Source organism: Aplidium turbinatum, chromosome 4, assembly GCF_918807975.1.
Source record: "Aplidium turbinatum chromosome 4, kaAplTurb1.1, whole genome shotgun sequence".
NCBI lineage: Eukaryota > Metazoa > Chordata > Ascidiacea > Aplousobranchia > Polyclinidae > Aplidium > Aplidium turbinatum.
Genome location: NC_137475.1, coordinates 9,747,095 through 9,764,831, shown reverse-complemented (window position 1 = coordinate 9,764,831; position 17,737 = coordinate 9,747,095). Strand labels below are relative to the sequence as shown.

Here is a 17,737-nt window from a genome sequence, read left to right as displayed (position 1 = left end):
ATGGGTGATTCATCACAGTTTTGGACCAAAGGCGTTGTGTCTCTTTTTCAAAAACTATTTTGTGTTTACCTAGTTGTGGATTCTTGGTTTAAGCCGGAAAGTGGCTTATTGGATGGAAACATTTTTTGGGAAGGTCGTTTATATGAATGTGTGAATAGCCAAGGCCCACAATTTGGTGGGAAATTTTGTGTTGCTGCTATTCCCCTGGGTTCTACTTTGGTAAGTTGGTTGTTCTCTGTAGACTAATGTGAAAAGGCTTCACAAAAATGGACAATTCTTTCAGGCTTTGTCATTTTTGTATATTTTAACTCAGGCCTCGAAGGAACAGGACGCTGATTTTTTAGTTGTAGATTCCTGACAATTGATCTCAGAATGGTTAATAATTTTTCAAATTTTGTTTCCTCATAAGGCTGCTGATATTTTTCATATATCCTTCATGTATCGATAAATTTAGCAACATTTTAGATTTTAACTTTACTATTTGCTGCCTACATATCCACTTCAGGACCATGTTCCCAAAGGCGAGTTAAATAAAAGACGCAAAACTGAATTTTTAGTTTTACTCTTCTGGCTTTATACCCATTTTTATTTGGGTTGCCGGTGCAGATTGCAGTATTCCACATCACTCTGTCAGCAGCATCTTATTTGGTATTCTTTTCATATAATTTTTTACAGCCAGATAGTCTGAGATAGAAGCTCGAATATGACAAAAAATAATCTATAAAGATTGGTTCAATTGGTTTCTGTGATATCTAACCAGAAATCATAGCTAGGATAATTATAATAGAGTTGTTTGCTTAAGTAGTTTAATATACTGTACAACAAATTGTAGTCTTTTCAGTTGTGTGATGTTGTAAATTTGCAAATTTGTTGCTGTTCCAGAATCCTTATAAAGACTTTGCTGCAGCAAGCTTACAAATGGGTCTATGTTTTCCTGACACCTGTTCTGAAGCAGATCTCAATCAACTGCTTGCTCGTTACATTCCTTCTGGAATTTTTTCTGGGGTTGGGTGTCCTCCATACTCATATCCTAAATGGGAAACGAAAGACATAATTGCTTTGTAAGCATTGGATAATTTTGTTATGTTAGTCAAGTTTAACTTAATTTTCTGTAATTATTATTTCATCTATTCTACTTGGAACTTAAAAGTAACATTTTATTTATGCTTTTTTATCTTGGTGTAGACCGATTCTAGATTGTGCTTGATTCTCTTAAAATGTTTACTTTCATAACAGACATAGCTCAAGTAACACAGTAGCAAAGTTTGGAGGAACATGAACTGTAAGATATAAGTTTTTGACAGCTGGTGATATGAAAAGATGGACATACTTGGTTCATCTCTCAATAAATGTAATTAAATACTTATTTTTTTAAAATAGAACATGTAAACAGCAACTGTTGAAATATTTCAATATTATATTATCACAGTAGAATTTACAAACAGTGATATCTGAATGGACTTCCTAAAAGGTGTCACTATCGCGAAATATCACTGCGGCCGAAGTCAGTGTAGCCGAATTTTACTGTAATATTATAAAGAATGACGACTTTCCCACTCTGGCCTGCACTGTTGCATCAACGAGCATGCGTTGTGTTTGAAACATACCATCAGGGCCGGATCCAGAAAGTAGCCTTAGGGGGCACAAGCCTTAAGGTGCATTTTGACAAAACACAATGATGTGTAGGTCTACATTAATCCTCGAATAAAGTTACTTTACTGTGTTTTAGGGAGAAGGGCGATCGCCGATCGCCTCCTGGTTCCGTCACAGCGTACTATTTAGATTGCGCAATAGGTGATTTTAGCATATCGTAACTTTTTGTATGTTTTATTGAGAAGTATGGAGCATAGTCTTGCCACACGCCGTGCTGTGACCATTAGCTAGTTTTTGTATATGACTAAGAAAAGCAAAAGTTTTGTTTTTCAGAGTTATCACCGTAATTTTGGGATTGCTTGTGCTCTTGTCTACAAGTTACGAAGTATATTATAAGTATTCATCTTGTTGTGAGGACGACCCTTCCTCTTACAGCATTGGGGATTCATCCGACTCAGAAGATGAGCAAAGTAAGATGTTTGGCTTTTAATTATGAAATTTCAAACAAACCTGAAATCATGGAAAAGTCAACGGTGGCAGCAAGCATGGCATTTGAAACTGAAGTACGCCTGTCGCCTACCGTACTAAAATATTACGTTGGGTTTTTAAAGTATTTTGCACTTAAGTAAATTAGTATTTTGTTTTTGCTTTAGTGCAAAATTTGTTGAAATGCTTTTCGTTTTTCAATGAAAAGTTTTATTTCGCTTCAAAATAAAATCAATTTTGCTTTGTTGACAACTCGAAATGTACGAGAGAGTTCCAATGTAGAAAGTAACCTCAAGGTTCAGTTTTCGAAATTAGCATATTTTTACTTCGGCAAAAACGTTGCCAAGGCCAAACGGCAAAAGTTGAAATTGCCTCGGCAATTGCTGTGAACATTTATTACGAAAAGATTGTACCAAAACATGTTGAACGAGAAGCGAAAAATATACTAGAGTAGTCTATCACGACCGCATTGTTTGATTCGTTGTGGCGATACGCACCGGGGGGGAGAGGAAGTAAGGTAATTTTGGGTGGATTTAAGGTACGAGTCAGCACAAATCGATTTAATTTTTCCGGCGGGTTATATTGCGGAACAACAATGCCCAATAAGAAATTTACGTTTGTTTTACATTAATTCGACATTTAGCGACGTTGAATTATCATAACATTACGTTAATTGCTCAACCAGGTACCGGTAACAAATTAACTGCTCCTTGCGAGAAGATTGCCTCGATTTACATATGCACTAACATAATTTCGGCACAATTGGGACACTGTGAGCAACACAAAGTCTGTTTGATAAAGAACTAACTAGTCAGAATCGGTATCATCAGATGCTGTATCAGCTGGACGAGACAGCGGGAAGCGAGGCGCAATAAGGAGTAGATGTTTATAATAATTTGACGTCTACTGGCGTTAAATCAATGCAAATAGGGTGATATTTCTATAAAAGATTCAATTCTCCCAGCTGGGCATGTGTCTAAGGGCCGGAGAAGTAGGAAGAAACCCAAATAAAACATCCAGCAATAGTATGATTGAATCAATATCCTAGTCTGGTGTAGTTTAAGATTTTTTTTTGTAATCTTGTGGTCCTTACAAGCGCTTGTGTGGCTTCGGCATTTTTATTGCCGACGCTAATGTACCATTTATGCATCTGCGTCGGCAATCACCTTGGCAATTGCCGACGCTAATTTCGAAGACTGAGGTCAAAATGGTTTACCCTATGCTATGTCTTTTAAAGAATACGTGCATATCCACTATATTACGATAACGAGTGTAAAATATGTCGAAACTTATTTTCGTTTTTTAGTTTTTTATCTTTATTTTACTTAGAGTCATTCTATACCATCCAGATGATGACATTATACTTGGTGATCTGCTGATCTCCACCGGAAAAGTTGCGTTTTAGTCATGGAGATGCAGTTACAGATCAGCAGCATAAGTTAATTGGTTCACTATTTTTTGGTTTAGAGTCGAGTTTCAATTTCTGGATAGAGAAAAGCAGCCAAGTTAAAAAAAAAGACACCTTGTTTTGACCATGGAACACTCTATTCTATTCTAAACACAACGAAGCAGACAAAGACGAATTTTCCCTTCATAAGTAAAGACAGTTTAAGGCCTTTTTTAATGTAAAATCTTAAGCAATGGATTTCTATGCGTAGTTGATCTGAAAGGAATTGCACACAGAAATATTACGCAGCAGTGGCAGTGGTAGCCTGTGATGATGATGATGATGATGTTCGCCCTTCGTTTCCGAAGATGGCCAATGAGACTGAGATCAAGTTTCTTTTTTCTTTTTTTAGTGTTGACTTTGGTCAGTGTAGGCTACATGAGTGCGTAGATGGCTGATGAGGCCTATCTGTGCGGTGAAACTTCTGCTGCAGGATGGACATTGGAAGGATGGTTGGCTAGGGCCAGGGTTGTTTGAGGCTCGGGCCTTGCGATGTTCTCGTTTTCTGACAGCAGATAGCGTACGGTGTTTCTCAGCTGATTCTGCGCCTTTATAAATAAGACTGCGCCATGTTGGTCGTTCTGCGGCTAAGTCTTCCCACGAATCTACGTCGATGGCGAATTCTTTCATGGAAGCTTTTAAAGTGTCCTTAAAGCGTTTTCTTTGACCACCTACATGACGTTTGCCGTTAGTCAGTTCTCCGTAGAGCAGTTGTTTAGGAATGCGATGGTTCGGCATCCGGTGGACATGGCCAGCCCATCTTATTTGTGCCTTTTTTACGAGGGTAAGAGTGCTGGGCATGTTTGCTTTACTGAGAACTTCGGTGTCTGGGACTTTGTCCTGCCATCTGTAGAGTAGGTAGCCTGTAGAGATGGGCTGGACAGTAAGTGAACGGTAGAGATTGAGAAGTGTAAAGAATTTACACATTTATGTTACATTTATTTACACAATTTACATATTACAAAATTATGGAATAAAATTTTTCAAACATATTCTTGACACAATAGTGATATATCTGATATATTTAGCATTTTTGAATGATTTCGTTCAATTCTCTGCACTTGAAAAGAAATTGCTTCCAAAACTTTTATATAGCTAAGTAAAAATACAGAGAGGCCAACAACAAATAGCTGTAGTTATTTTCAGTTATGCTGGATTTCATATTTCGTTAAAAAGTTGCAAAATCTAACCTAGGCTGCTCACTTTAAGTGTTCACTAGCGCCCCATGCACAATTAATTTGATGTATAAATAGCGACTAATTCAGCACAAGAGATGTTTTAGAATGTAAACATTGAACCAGTCCGCAATCAGTTTATGGAATTTCCCATTATGTAAATAAAGCAACGATTTTTCAGTTGCGGGCATTTTTGTATTTTTTAGTTCAATTGATTGAAGTTGCATCATGCACACACAAGGCAAAAAAATTCTCAAAGTAAAAAAAAATTAACATACTTCCAACTTGTGGGTTAGAAGTGTAACATTTTGCATCTTTAGGATTGCCAACGATCAGCAGCGACCAGACTTCGTACTTTGCTTAAGCTCATTCTGCGAACACCACAGTCAATATTTGACCTGTCTCTTGTAATTAATATTTCAGCTGATTGTTTATCTAGCTCTTGCAAGCACGTCTGGATTTTTTTATGTGAACTCATACATTGATTGAAATGTAGCCCACAATACTTAACGCATTTACTGGAATGAATTCTATTTGTTTTGTATGACATTTCATCGTTGTAAAGTAACACTTTCTTCATTTGGAACTTGCACGTTACAGTCAACCCTTGTGCTGTTTTCGAATTGAGATATGCGTATGAGCTACTGTGCTATTACGAATGTAGCAATTCCACATGCAGTGACACTTGAACGCAGTTAATGGTTACATGTAAAAACACGCACAAGTATCATGACACAAATTCAATAAACGATAACGATAATATCTTTAAGCATTGTCTAATGGTGACACCGTGTCACTATTCTACAAAAATTGTCAAATGTCGGTTACGAAATCAGCTCACTAAAAAGCAAACATTGTCGTTAAAATAGCTTATTTAAACGCGCTGTTAAGCATATTTTAGTTATTTTTAAAAAAGGGTGATGGACACGGCTATTTATAGTATTAAACCAAACAATTCAATCAAGTGTGTTGTTCACAGACGTTGAACCAGGGACGCCGGAACGATGTTTGACTGGGGGGCTGGATTATGAAAAAAGGGCACTTATGTTTACCGAAAGGCCAATTTTTTTTAAAGTTTTAAGATAAGATATAACGATATTGCTCATCTATCAGCTCACTATCGAGTAGTGATACAAGTGTCCGGTATACAAAGAAGGGCATCATGCTATGTTACAATGATGTAACCTACAGTGTTGCAGTTTTTTGTGCCTTGAATATTATTTGAGGCAAAAATGAAAGATCACAATTGGGCTAAAAGCGAATAGCAGAAATTGTTATATTGCAAAATGTGCAGTAGCTTACATGACTTTAAAAGGGCACCATTGCCCCTGCCCCTTCATCTACAGAAAAATTGAGGACAGGAGGGCATCTGCCCCCCGCTTCCGGCGCCCCTGTGTTGAACTAGCCATATTAGTCATAAACTGCTTGAATTTGTCTTCGATTAAGATCAATATCATATTCAAAGGTAAGATGCACCATCTCCTTCTGTCCTTCTCGGTTATCCAGAATACAAAGCGACTGCTTAGCACAAGACGACGGCCAACAGACATCAACTGTTTGCATGGGCTGCGGTTTATTAGCATGTCTTGGGTTATCCTGGGCCATTCCTTTTTATTTTTCGTGAGTTATGCGGGTATGTAAACAACACTTGTTAACATTTTCAACGATATGTAAGTGGTAACATAGTACATGTTGTGAATGCACAAGTTTTCCAAAGACAACATTAAAAATTGGAAGAAAGCTTTTTTAGGTAATATTTTCAATGTGCTGCATCAAAACTGAAATTTGCAATTAATGTTTTGGGCAATCAACTTTTCAGAACTTGTAAATTACATTGTAGAAATTTTGTTGAAACATGCTCTAAAAGCAATATTATTCGGCAGGTTATGTTTCCACGTTTGGTTAAAGTTCCTGAATGAAGATCTATTGTGTTCACCTTATGATGGGTTGTACCATGGCCACCTGGAGATGCGGCCTGATTTGTCACATTTTGCAGATTTTGATTACAGCTACTGCTAGTGCTTGACTGAAATTTTTTGAGATGTTTTTACTTTTTACGGTTTCCTAATGATATACAACTTTTTTGTTGCCTTGCGGAAGCAGTAGCAAATGAGAAAAACTAAGTTGAAAAACGCAAAATCAGACTGTTATTGAAAATTAACAGTCTGACTAAAATCTTCGAAACCAAATTTTCTTTGTTTTTCAACATGTGAAGATGTTAAAACCTATTGCGTCATCTGGGGAAAAGAATAAAGAAAGCGTAAAAATCTAATTTTTAGAAAAATTTATTTAAACGTTCGCCCAAAGTTAGAAAAACCTGGAAATTTCTGCAAAATGTGACAAATCAGGCCGTATCTTTAGGTGGCCATGGTTGTACTTTATCAAAACTTAAATGCTAGCGTTGAAAGTCAAATATTTGCTTGTGTTTGTATTTATTTTTGGTGGTTACTTTCAATCATGTCATGTGCTTTCTTATCTGTAGAACCTATCTGAGTGAACTGCAGTTTGTTCCCGTTAGGTTTGGCTCAACCATATTTGTATAATATGTAGAAATTTCTAGTAAAAATGGCGCCGCCAACGTTTCCACCGTATTTGGCTGTGGGTAGCCTACATCACAGCGGACTATAGTTACCTACAGTGCGCAATATGTGCATACGCTTGCGATTTTACCTCCTTGCATAAATTCACTGAAATATTGCATTCCTGACATCAAACGTCACAGGCTTGTAAGAATCCGTGTCAAACTTTCGTTATTCTTTATTGTTTTTTTTTTTAGATAATCCAAGATTTTACGCAAGATACGCTTCTAGTCACTATGAGTTCCAAGCTGTCCTGAGCGCTTTCTATTCCGTCGATTCTTTCTTCTTCCTCAGCGGGTTGCTGGTCGTATATCTCGGTCTCAGAGAACTCAACAAGCGCAAGGGAAAGATGAATATCCCGCTGATGTATCTATTTCGTTACTTGAGGTATATATGCTTATTTTTGGAAGCTATAGTTGCTTTTTTACTCGAAATATTTAACTCAAAACCAAGATTTGCTTCGAGATAGCTTGCATACAGCGTCAGGTTTATAATAGTTAATTAGTTTTTAATATTTAGGCTTACTTTTCATTACAAGTTTTGTCACTTTTTTTTATTTATTCTACATTTGCGTAAACACCCGTTAATTTATTTTTCATTTTAATATCTTCTATAAGGGCGTAATACTCACAGGTGTTATTAAATTGTAGCCTATAGTTTAGTTACTTCTCGTCTCGTTAGTTTCATAGACTTATTTCCATTTTTAAAGTCGTCCTTGTATCATAACCTACAGTAATTCAACCTTGTAAAAGTTAATAGAAATGTATAAGCAATTCCATACAGCAAATTCCGTTTTTGCATTGATTCAACGTTTGCGACGTGGAATCAATGCAAAAATAACGGATTTTTCTGTCTGGGAATACATTATTTTTGCTTTCCTTTAGACTTACTCCACCATATGCTTATCTGTTGATGATGTCAATCACTATCTGGCCGAAATTTGGCGAGGGCCCAATGTGGATTAGCTCAGCTCAGAGTTTAATTGATGATTGTCAGAAATACTGGTATACGAATCTTCTGTATTTCAATAATCTCTATCCCGCCACGATATCAGAAGAGGTATGATTGACAACCGCAAGGTCTTTTTGTTATTAACGTTTTATATAGAATGCACGTTTACTAACTAACTACTGATTTATAAATACAGATAATATGAAACCAAGGAATTTTCAGAAATAATTATTTAAACTACCATTCAACGTTTTATAGGCAGAGAAAACTTTTTCTCGAACCGTAGAAAATGTAATTATCAGATCACCGCTTCAATGCGTGATGGAAATCTACAGATAAATCTGCATCAGGCATTGCAGAGTGCAAAAAACAGTGTTGCAGAACGCGTTTTCGAATATTAAATTCTCATCAGTGCAACTACGTTTATGAACGCAATAACAACGGTTAAATTTAAACTCAATACAAAACATTACAAACATTATAAGAACATATTCTCAGTGTTCAATTGAATATTAATAAATCCAGAGACATCAGAAAATCACTTCCCGCATGCAATTCCAGACCGACATTACTCGCTTAAGGTTTTTTTTGTTAAAACAAACTTAATGTTCAAAGCAAAAAAGCCATCACAGTGAACATCTACCGAAGTATACTAATTTACAGTACTTTAGATAAGCACTGAAAATTAATAGACGGTACTGTTATTAATATCAATTCAATATGATTTCAGTGATTATAATACAATGTAATACAGTAGCGTATCCAATTAATTAGCGACGACCTTCTAAAGTACACGTTAATTCGAACAGAAATAACAGTTTATCAAAAGTCTCAGTCATTTTAGAAGATTTCACCACCGGTTACAGGACCATCTTTGCTTGTTTTCTTGACAGAGTCAACTCTGATTGATCATATACGCCTTGGAGAGTAGCTAGTTGAGAAAATTCAGATAATATGAAACCAAGGAATTTTCAGAAATAATTATTTAAACTACCATTCAACGTTTTATAGGCAGAGAAAACTTTTTCTCGAACCGTAGAAAATGTAATTATCAGATCACCGCTTCAATGCGTGATGGAAATCTACAGATAAATCTGCATCAGGCATTGCAGAGTGCAAAAAACAGTGTTGCAGAACGCGTTTTCGAATATTAAATTCTCATCAGTGCAACTACGTTAGTAGTTAGTTAACTTTTAGTTAGTTTTTAACTTGCTCCCAAACAAACTAACTAGTTGTTAACTGACTAACCACTACCAGTTTATAATTAACTAACTAAACTAAATTATCAGCTGGCCTGGGATCCCTGCTCAGCAAATCACATCTCCATCGATTGCAAAACGTCGCAAAGGACGCAACAGAATGGAGATCCTATCAACCTTGTTGAAAGACTGATCGAAGCCAGCGGCTGTCAAACGATTTGGCTGCACTGGCGGCGGAGACAGTTGAAATAAACTAAATTATCAGTTATATAACTATTAGACCTTTAACAGTAAACTTGTACTAACTTAACTTTTAGTTTATACTATCTAACAACCTACTTCACAAAGTTATAGCAGTTGACAGTGATCTAGTTTTAGTTCGACGTTAACTAACTAGAAGATTCTAGATGGTTGTTGGGTTAGTTATTTTTTAGTTAGTTAGTTAATTGATTGATTGGTTGGTTAGTGAGTCGGTCTTTCGTCTTCAAAATCGCATTTTTGCTAACCACTTTAAACTTAATGTTAACACATCTGTACTGAGTGATCCCAGGTATGTCGCATACAATGATATTCCTATCCGCTATATCTTTCTAAAGTCACACTGCATAGCAGCCGCTTTTCCTTCAGCAAAAATTCGCACAGAACCTCAAAATACAAAGCAACAACCATAAGCGACAAGTTAACGCAAGAACTAATCTCTAATTTAACCCAAGGTGCAAACACACACACATTACAAGCATGAGAATATTACAACACCTAATTTTACAAGCATGAGAAAACTATCAAGTTAATCGTCTTCAAGTTAGCAAGCATAAAGTCAATGAAATTGTCCAATATCCAGCTTATGGCAAAATAATTGGGAGAAACTGACTCAGTGTCTACATGTCTCTTTGTTGCTTCCTGTGGTCTGTTGTGTTGTATATGTGGTTTGCAGTGTACTGTACTTTGTCCCAATGAGCGAAATTGAAATGAATATAATCATTTAAGAACACAGAATTTGACTTTATATATAAACTGAATGCTGAAAAGTTTGGGTGTTCATCAGGACAATTATCGTTTCTAGCACTAGTTGCAACGTTCATCTGATGAAATTGAAAGTAAAAGTAACAGCAAACAAGATGGTTTATTGCTTTACTGACGTTTCGCGCACCATGACAATGCGCATCCTCAGAGCGAATAACATACAAAATAAAATTTCACAAGATTACATACTGCAGTGCGATTGAAGGCTAGAAAAAATAAAACACGCAATATTTTAAAAAATTGGCCAATGATGTGTGAGCGGTTACTTTCCACGTTAAATTACGTAAAAAATTCCAACAATAAACATAAAAATTCGAAGCAGTGACGACCAACAGAAAATGTCATGTTCGTTACGAAAATGTGTGTATTTTCCTAACGAACATGACATACATAGGTATGTCCACAAGACACTTGGTTACAAGAGCAATGGAACACCTAAATTTAACAGACATCAACAAACACAGTGAAATCAAAGACCACATTTATGACTGCAGTATTTGTTGTAACATCAAATTTACTTTGGATTTATTCAAAATAGTTCGAAACTGTCAATCAGAGTTTGAAACTAAAATTCACGAGGCACTCCAAATAAAGCAACACAACCCTAAGCTCAACAAGCAATTATTCGCTGGAGGGGCATGTTTCCTGTTAAATTTGTACTAAATTACCTCTTTTGTATGTTGTTTAGTGGTTTTTCTTGAATGCCTTAATGTTGTTACCGCTCGCTAGTCTTGTGACCACACTCCCGCATAGTTTAACAGAATGTTAACACCTTTTGTGTTTGTTCTTCAGTTGTGTTTGTACGCGGCTCATTGCAGAGTGTAATTAATTTCAGTCATTTAGTATGAACATTTCACGAATATCTGTTGTTTTGTTAAGACGAACTAAGTTATTTTTCTGATGAGGGCTAAAAGTTTTGCCGAAAACGTTCGAATTTATGCAGTTATCGTTTTATTTTAAGTATTGTTTTTGAATTATACAATTCAATCCTATTAAGTTGCTATCAATTGTTATCTGTCTATGGTATTCAACATTTGATTATGACGGCTATTACAACCACAAAATACACAAATGTTATGCAGTAAATGAACAACTTTAAGAAGACTGAAGCCTATGCCAGTTTAAAAAAACAAATCCTCTTGCGATTAAGTAGACTTTGCGAATGAACCGTTTTTCTTGTAACTTTGTCAATGTGATACAAGTACCACCGTGTCCAGTCAGAAAATACTATTACTGTATTTCATTTATTCTTAAAATATTTCAACACATAAACTAAAGAACGGCAACCTACGGCCCTCGGCCAAAACCGGCACGCAAAAGCGAAGTCATTCGACCGGGACGTTTTAATTTATGACGTGTGCCAGTAAATTTGTTTGCTCACAATATATAATACAGCCTAGTTAGTAGTTACTGCAATAACCTCTTTCGAACCATTATAATAGTGGCATATCTTTGTCCACACTACGATTGATAGAAAGAACATAATTTTGTTTTATCACAATCAATAGAATGACTGAAGGTTTGTGTTAGGGGTAAACGTAGCTAACATAGGAGCAATTGGCTAAACTTAGCTACGTTAACCCCTAGCATAAACCTTAGAAGCAATTGGCTTAACTTTGATGGTAATATTTTATTTTTCACAAACTTGGGACCTTTTACGATAGGCCTACTGGTGTTATATTGGTAAAATCCGTTATTGAAAATACACTACGTCTGAAGAAAAAGTAATGTTGACCATATTTTCATTTCTCCTTGAAAGATTTGGTGTTTGTATTTATTGCATGTTAAGTGCGATGAGCACGTGACTTAAAAGACTTAGAAGGAAGTGTCTGCCATCCGCTCTGTAGTTACTGCCGATATACATTTTTGAATTTCTTTTATATACACTATGCATACTTGACGCTGGTAGGGCATATCTACCTGTGGATATGTAGATGATAAGAGTATCAGCCTGTCAAATGCCACGTTTGTAAAATGATAGTTTTGCATGTGCTAAATCATCTGTGGTAAGCGTTGCTTTATTTGAAAAATCTCCGACTTGCCAGCGCCTCATGTGGCGCTAAACACAGGCAACATGTGACTGGCCCGAAGTTCTCATGGCAGCTAAGACACTGTAAGGCTTTAACGTGCCATTGCTACGTAAGAGAAGATAAATTAGTTGAACAAACAAATCTTGCAACAATGGTAGTCAAAATGGGTGGAAGCCGCTTTATTCCAATTGTTTTTGTTTGTGCTAATTATTAACGAAGCTTCTATTTGTGTTTCTAGTGCTTTGGATGGGGTTGGTATCTCGCCAATGACACACAGTTCTATTTACTGACGCCGTTGTTTCTCTGGCTTTTGTACAAGTAAATTTTAAGACTTCTTGATTGCTCAGACATATTGCTGGTGACATGTTATGCATAAAGTTTTTTTTTTTTATATATACACATAAAGGAAATGGTAAAATCTAGCAACGATGGCTCAATTCTAGGTATGTGCCTTGAGGAAGTGGTGGCTGGTGAGTTGTAGAAATGGGGGTGCTGAGTGTTCGCCGATGGCGAATCCAACAGCCGGGGGGGAGGGACTGAAAAGACTCCCCGAGAAAAATTTGAAAAGTTACATTTGATTTGGTGCATTATAAGCGTATTTTCAACTCTAGATTGTGATAAAAGTTTAAGATAAAACTTGCTTATTTAAGAGTTTTCCAAATGTGTAATATTTTCAAGGGTACGATCAACAAACAAATGTGAATAACACGTTTGGCCACGAATTTTAACTTATAAATAAATGGCATTTGTTGATGCTTGATCTTTTAGCATTTTATGTTTTGTGTATTTTTGCTTACCAGGTCATGGAAATGGGGCATTGCTTTGATTTCGTTTCTCTTGGTGACCAGTATTGCGATCACAGGCACATTTTCTGCAATATCTGAACAACAGTCAATCACTATGAATTATGGCCTTGTGGCAGAGTAAGAATGACGTTGTTTAGTTGCTGTTCAACGATTTTTATCAAAGAGTTAAAAAGTAATACAGCTTTATAAAAAAAAAATGTTGTAGTTGCAAATCATGTTACATCATAGAGTTACTTGTTACATCATAGAGTTACTTGTGTTGTGAGAAAACTGTTTGATGTTTTACAGTTGTACAGTACACCGATACATGTTTTGACTATTTTTACGAAATGCGCTTTTTAATACGCAATAGGTATCATGCATCTTTTTTTATTACTAGTACAGTGTGTTTCTTGGCAGCCGTTTGTAGCAGAAATTGACAGCGATAGACACCGTGTTTCGCCCATGAGGCTGGGCTCGTTAATATCGCACCACTATCTACCCCGACTATCGACCGCCGCCTTTACTGGTCAGTTTCACTCTTATTATTGTGGAAAGCAAAGAGCCAACAGGAAGAACACCTCCTTCTTCACAATAGTACCGTATGTTTGTTAGACGATCTGCTATTTTGCTGACTGTTTCAAGTTTCTACTGTATGTTGACATTAAGTTCTACCGTTAGTCAATGTGAAGCACTGGTTTATTAGAATTCTATCTTTTTGCAGGAGAGCGGCAATTCCTTTTCAGTTTCCCAACCAAACAGCAACTTCATACGCAGCCTCCAACAACACCTACAAGGATAACGCGTACATAAGTGATTTGTACGGCAAGCCATGGTGCAGGATAGGCGCTTATCTTGTTGGCTTGATTACTGGATACATTTTGCACGCCAATAATAACAAAATTCGAATGAACAAGGTAACAATCACTTTATGAATAGCTTTGATTTCATTTACGCTGAGTTTTGTTGCAAAGCTACCTTTAGTAAAATTGTGCCAAACATGGCCAGTTTTTGTGTAGTTTTCATTAATTTAAGGATTTTGCAACAAATTTTACAAAGCTATTTGCGTACATCAATAATGACGTTGTGACAGAATTAAACCCAAAAGTGTGCAGTTTATTTATTCTGAACGTACCGTGAAATTATCTGTGAAAACCAAAGAAAGTTTGAAAATCTTGTATTGGGAAAAAAAAAACGTTTGTCACAAGTACGCAACCATTCGCACCAGTTTATCATACTACTCTAAACATTATATATTTTTTTCATTACGCTGCACAGTGCACATAGTTTGGCTTTTCGGTGTACTGCAAATTTGCTAAGCAGTTGGTATAGCCTACGTTTTGCGCGAGTATATCTTTTAACGTGTTTTTATTTGACACCGTTGTTCATTGTGATGCGAGTAACTGCGCTGCCCTCTCATCATACTTTGTAGCTAAATTTACTTCACTTTGAGCATTTTCCTGTAAGCAAAACAACAACAAGATTCAAACGTTTTTAATGTTCAGTGGGAATAAACACAACACGAACCTTTTTGAAATTTTTCTACTTGCAGGCTGTCGTAGTTATAGGTTGGATTGTGGCGTTTTTCATCTGCTATGAGCTTCTTTACGGTCCATTCCCTGCTTATTCCACTGGACAGCCATGGAGTATTCCTTTGGCTGCTTTTTACAACGCTGTGTGCAGACCAGCATGGTGTGTTGGTTTGGCTTGGATCACTGTGGCCTGCGTCAGCGGTTATGGAGGTAACTATGTCCAGTTGATCGAAATCTTGTGTCGGAATGATTTCTATCGATTATTGTCTTAACGATTTCCCTTTTAAGCAATGCTTTTCTTTTTTTCTAGCAAGGAAAATGCGCCAAAAAAATACTTCGTTATTTTCACATTACTTAATATAAGGAACCGCGTTAAATTCATAATAACAAAAACAATCTCATCTCACTTTTGTCGTGTCTAAGCTTTATACCTGGTTATCAAGATTTAAATTAAGTGGACAGGACGCAAGGAAGCCAGCATTCGTTTTCACTTTGGTGCATGCCTTTAAGTACATGCCCTGTCGACAACACAACCGCACACTCCTGAGCGGTGTCGAACCGACGTCCTGTCGGGCGCGTACCACAACTTTCACCACACTCATCAAAGTCTTGTTTGCATATCTTGAACGTTTTGTTTTCTATACTCTTTTTCTGATTATCAAACTGTTGAGAATCTAAGTATAGATCCTTTTTCCAGGCCCTGTCAACGCCTTCCTCAGCTGGAAAGTGTTCATGCCTTTGAGCAGACTAACTTATTGTTCCTACCTGATTCATCCTCTTGTGCTTTGGTGGTTTCTTGGAAGTAGCGAAGTTCAGTTACATTTTAGCATCTACCAGGCAGTTATGTTGTTTTTGAGTAAGTCGAGTTAAATCTAGAATATACTTGATGAAATTATGGAATTTTTTGTTGTATAGAGTGTTACTGTGTGGTGTTTGTTTAATTGCGTATTCAGTAATAAAAATTTTAATTTTTGGTATTGAAAAATAAAGGATTGCTTTTTTTATCGTGAGTACGAACCTGTACAAATATTGTAAAATATGTTGTTTGCGTTTTACTTCATGTATAGCCTGAAACAAAAACGCACATATATCGATATTTCTGCCATAACTTCTTGTCTAAAATCAATACATTTAATGTGTTTGTTGATACCACATTGTCTTGACTCTTGGGCTAGAAGGTCAAATAGGTCAGTTCAAAGTACTGTACTTGCATATATTGCCGATTCACTTATGTGCCATCTAGTTGGCCACGGGGCTGATTTTGGTGCATTGTCAAATGTAACTCAGGACTCAAAATTGTATGTTTTTTTTAGCGGCTCTGATTGTCACTACTCTTCTTGCTTACGTCACTGCGATGCTCGTTGAATTTCCCACCATTGAGCTGATGAAACTGATGCAGAACAAAAGACAAAAGAAACCCTTACCACCTACACAATCTTCAGAAATGTTGTGTTCATCTACGAAAGAGTTGCCACTGGAGTTCAAAAAAATGTAGATTTACTTGAAAGCGAAAGTTGTAGCCTAATGTTGTTTATTATACCGTACTTGACGAAGAGCACTAATTTGTTGAAGTAATAATCTACAAACTATGGCAACCCTAAGATAATTCTTTGTTCCGCATAAAAAAATTTTTTTTCCTTTACCCTCGTAAATTTGACACATGCATTAATGCATTTAGATGGTTAGTTTGTGTTCAGGAGCTTTGATGTATGCCAATTGCCAAGTGCAGGGTATTGTGTTGGAAATGTACTGATCGAAAATGAAATTGTGTACAGGAGATTAATATTTTAATAGAATGTTATCGCACTCAAGCTTTTAATTTCTTTTTTATGTGATTTTAAGCTAAGTGGTAATTTATAGCATTGTATTTAAAATGCAGTGTCATCATTTTTATCTGCTATCGAATCTGTTTAAAAATGCGACGCGTACAAAATTACAGTAAAAGAAAGCTGTATACTGAACAGTAAACATAAATCAAACTCTATCCCATAGGTAGCTGTTGCTCACGTGATGTTTTCGTGATAGTTTTGGGTAGGCTATATGTGCATTGTGCAGACATTTATTATAAACAGTGTCATTTTGTCGGCCATCACAGAAAGTAAGTGATTTTTTTTCTACTCCAAGGTATAATTTTTTTTGTGGCTTTTTCTGGCCACCGATCTTATCCCCGGTGTAAACGTTTTGGCTTGTAGCTACTTGGATTCTAATAGTTTAATTATGTTTTTCACTGTCTTTTACAATTTTGTGACATATAATTTGGTTTACCTACCTTTTGTTTTTACTATACTTTGTAAGGGTATTAATTTCTGCTTTTGGTGACTTTGTCTTAGACTACGTACCGTAGCTTTGATTGTATATTATTTTTTGTCTTTCATTATTTTACTCATGTATTCATGTTAATAATCCTCAGCATATCTAGTTAATTTCAGCTGACTATCAGTTTTACAAGTTTCTCTAGTTGTTTTTATATGACCAGCACGAAAGGAAAGTATATTAAAGTTACAGTAATTTCATCTTCAAGTGACTTTATCTCCAGCTTATCCCCTAGACTTAGAGGACTTGGACACCATCATGGGTTCTAATATTCATATTTATGTTACTTTTATTTTATGCAGCCTAATTGTGTTATCGCTCGCAATAAAAATGCAATTGAATAAACTGGACTAAGGCTTTCACAGGATTTTTGTTAGTTGTGTTCATGAACCTCTGTCGTGAAAGGTTCTCCCAATGTGTTGGGCTGGAGATCAGATAGCAGATGTTACCCATGTAATCCTGATATTTGTAGATCCACTACAGATAGGCCTTTTGAGGTCATGTAAGCTACTGCATATTTTGCAATATAACAATTTTTGCTATTCGCTTTTAGCCTAATTATAATCTTTCATTTTGCCTCAAAATAATATTCACAACACAAAATTTTATATCACAGTAGGTTAC

The 17,737-nt window shown here is 36.2% G+C and overlaps 1 protein-coding gene across 1 annotated transcript; it reads left to right on the top strand.

Moving 5' to 3' along the window:
* LOC145768883 (nose resistant to fluoxetine protein 6-like) lies at nucleotides 1-17,475 on the top strand. Its single transcript, XM_082580489.1, has 12 exons — nucleotides 1-219; nucleotides 883-1,061; nucleotides 1,927-2,063; nucleotides 6,167-6,334; nucleotides 7,478-7,667; nucleotides 8,165-8,339; nucleotides 12,722-12,801; nucleotides 13,284-13,406; nucleotides 13,993-14,185; nucleotides 14,821-15,010; nucleotides 15,498-15,656; nucleotides 16,114-17,475. Exons 1-12 carry the CDS (start codon nucleotides 1-3, stop codon nucleotides 16,293-16,295), a joined length of 1,995 nt encoding a protein of 664 aa, XP_082436615.1. The 3' UTR covers nucleotides 16,296-17,475.
* The last annotated feature ends 262 nt before the right edge of the window (nucleotides 17,476-17,737 follow it).

Bases quoted from the DNA above. Each gene is read 5' to 3' on its own strand.
- LOC145768883 (XM_082580489.1), top strand. From the start codon at position 1: ATGGGTGATTCATCACAGTTTTGGACCAAAGGCGTTGTGTCTCTTTTT. The intron at 7,668-8,164 runs GTATATATGCTT...GCTTTCCTTTAG, and splicing joins TATCTATTTCGTTACTTGAG to ACTTACTCCACCATATGCTT. The intron at 14,186-14,820 runs GTAACAATCACT...TTCTACTTGCAG, and splicing joins ACAAAATTCGAATGAACAAG to GCTGTCGTAGTTATAGGTTG.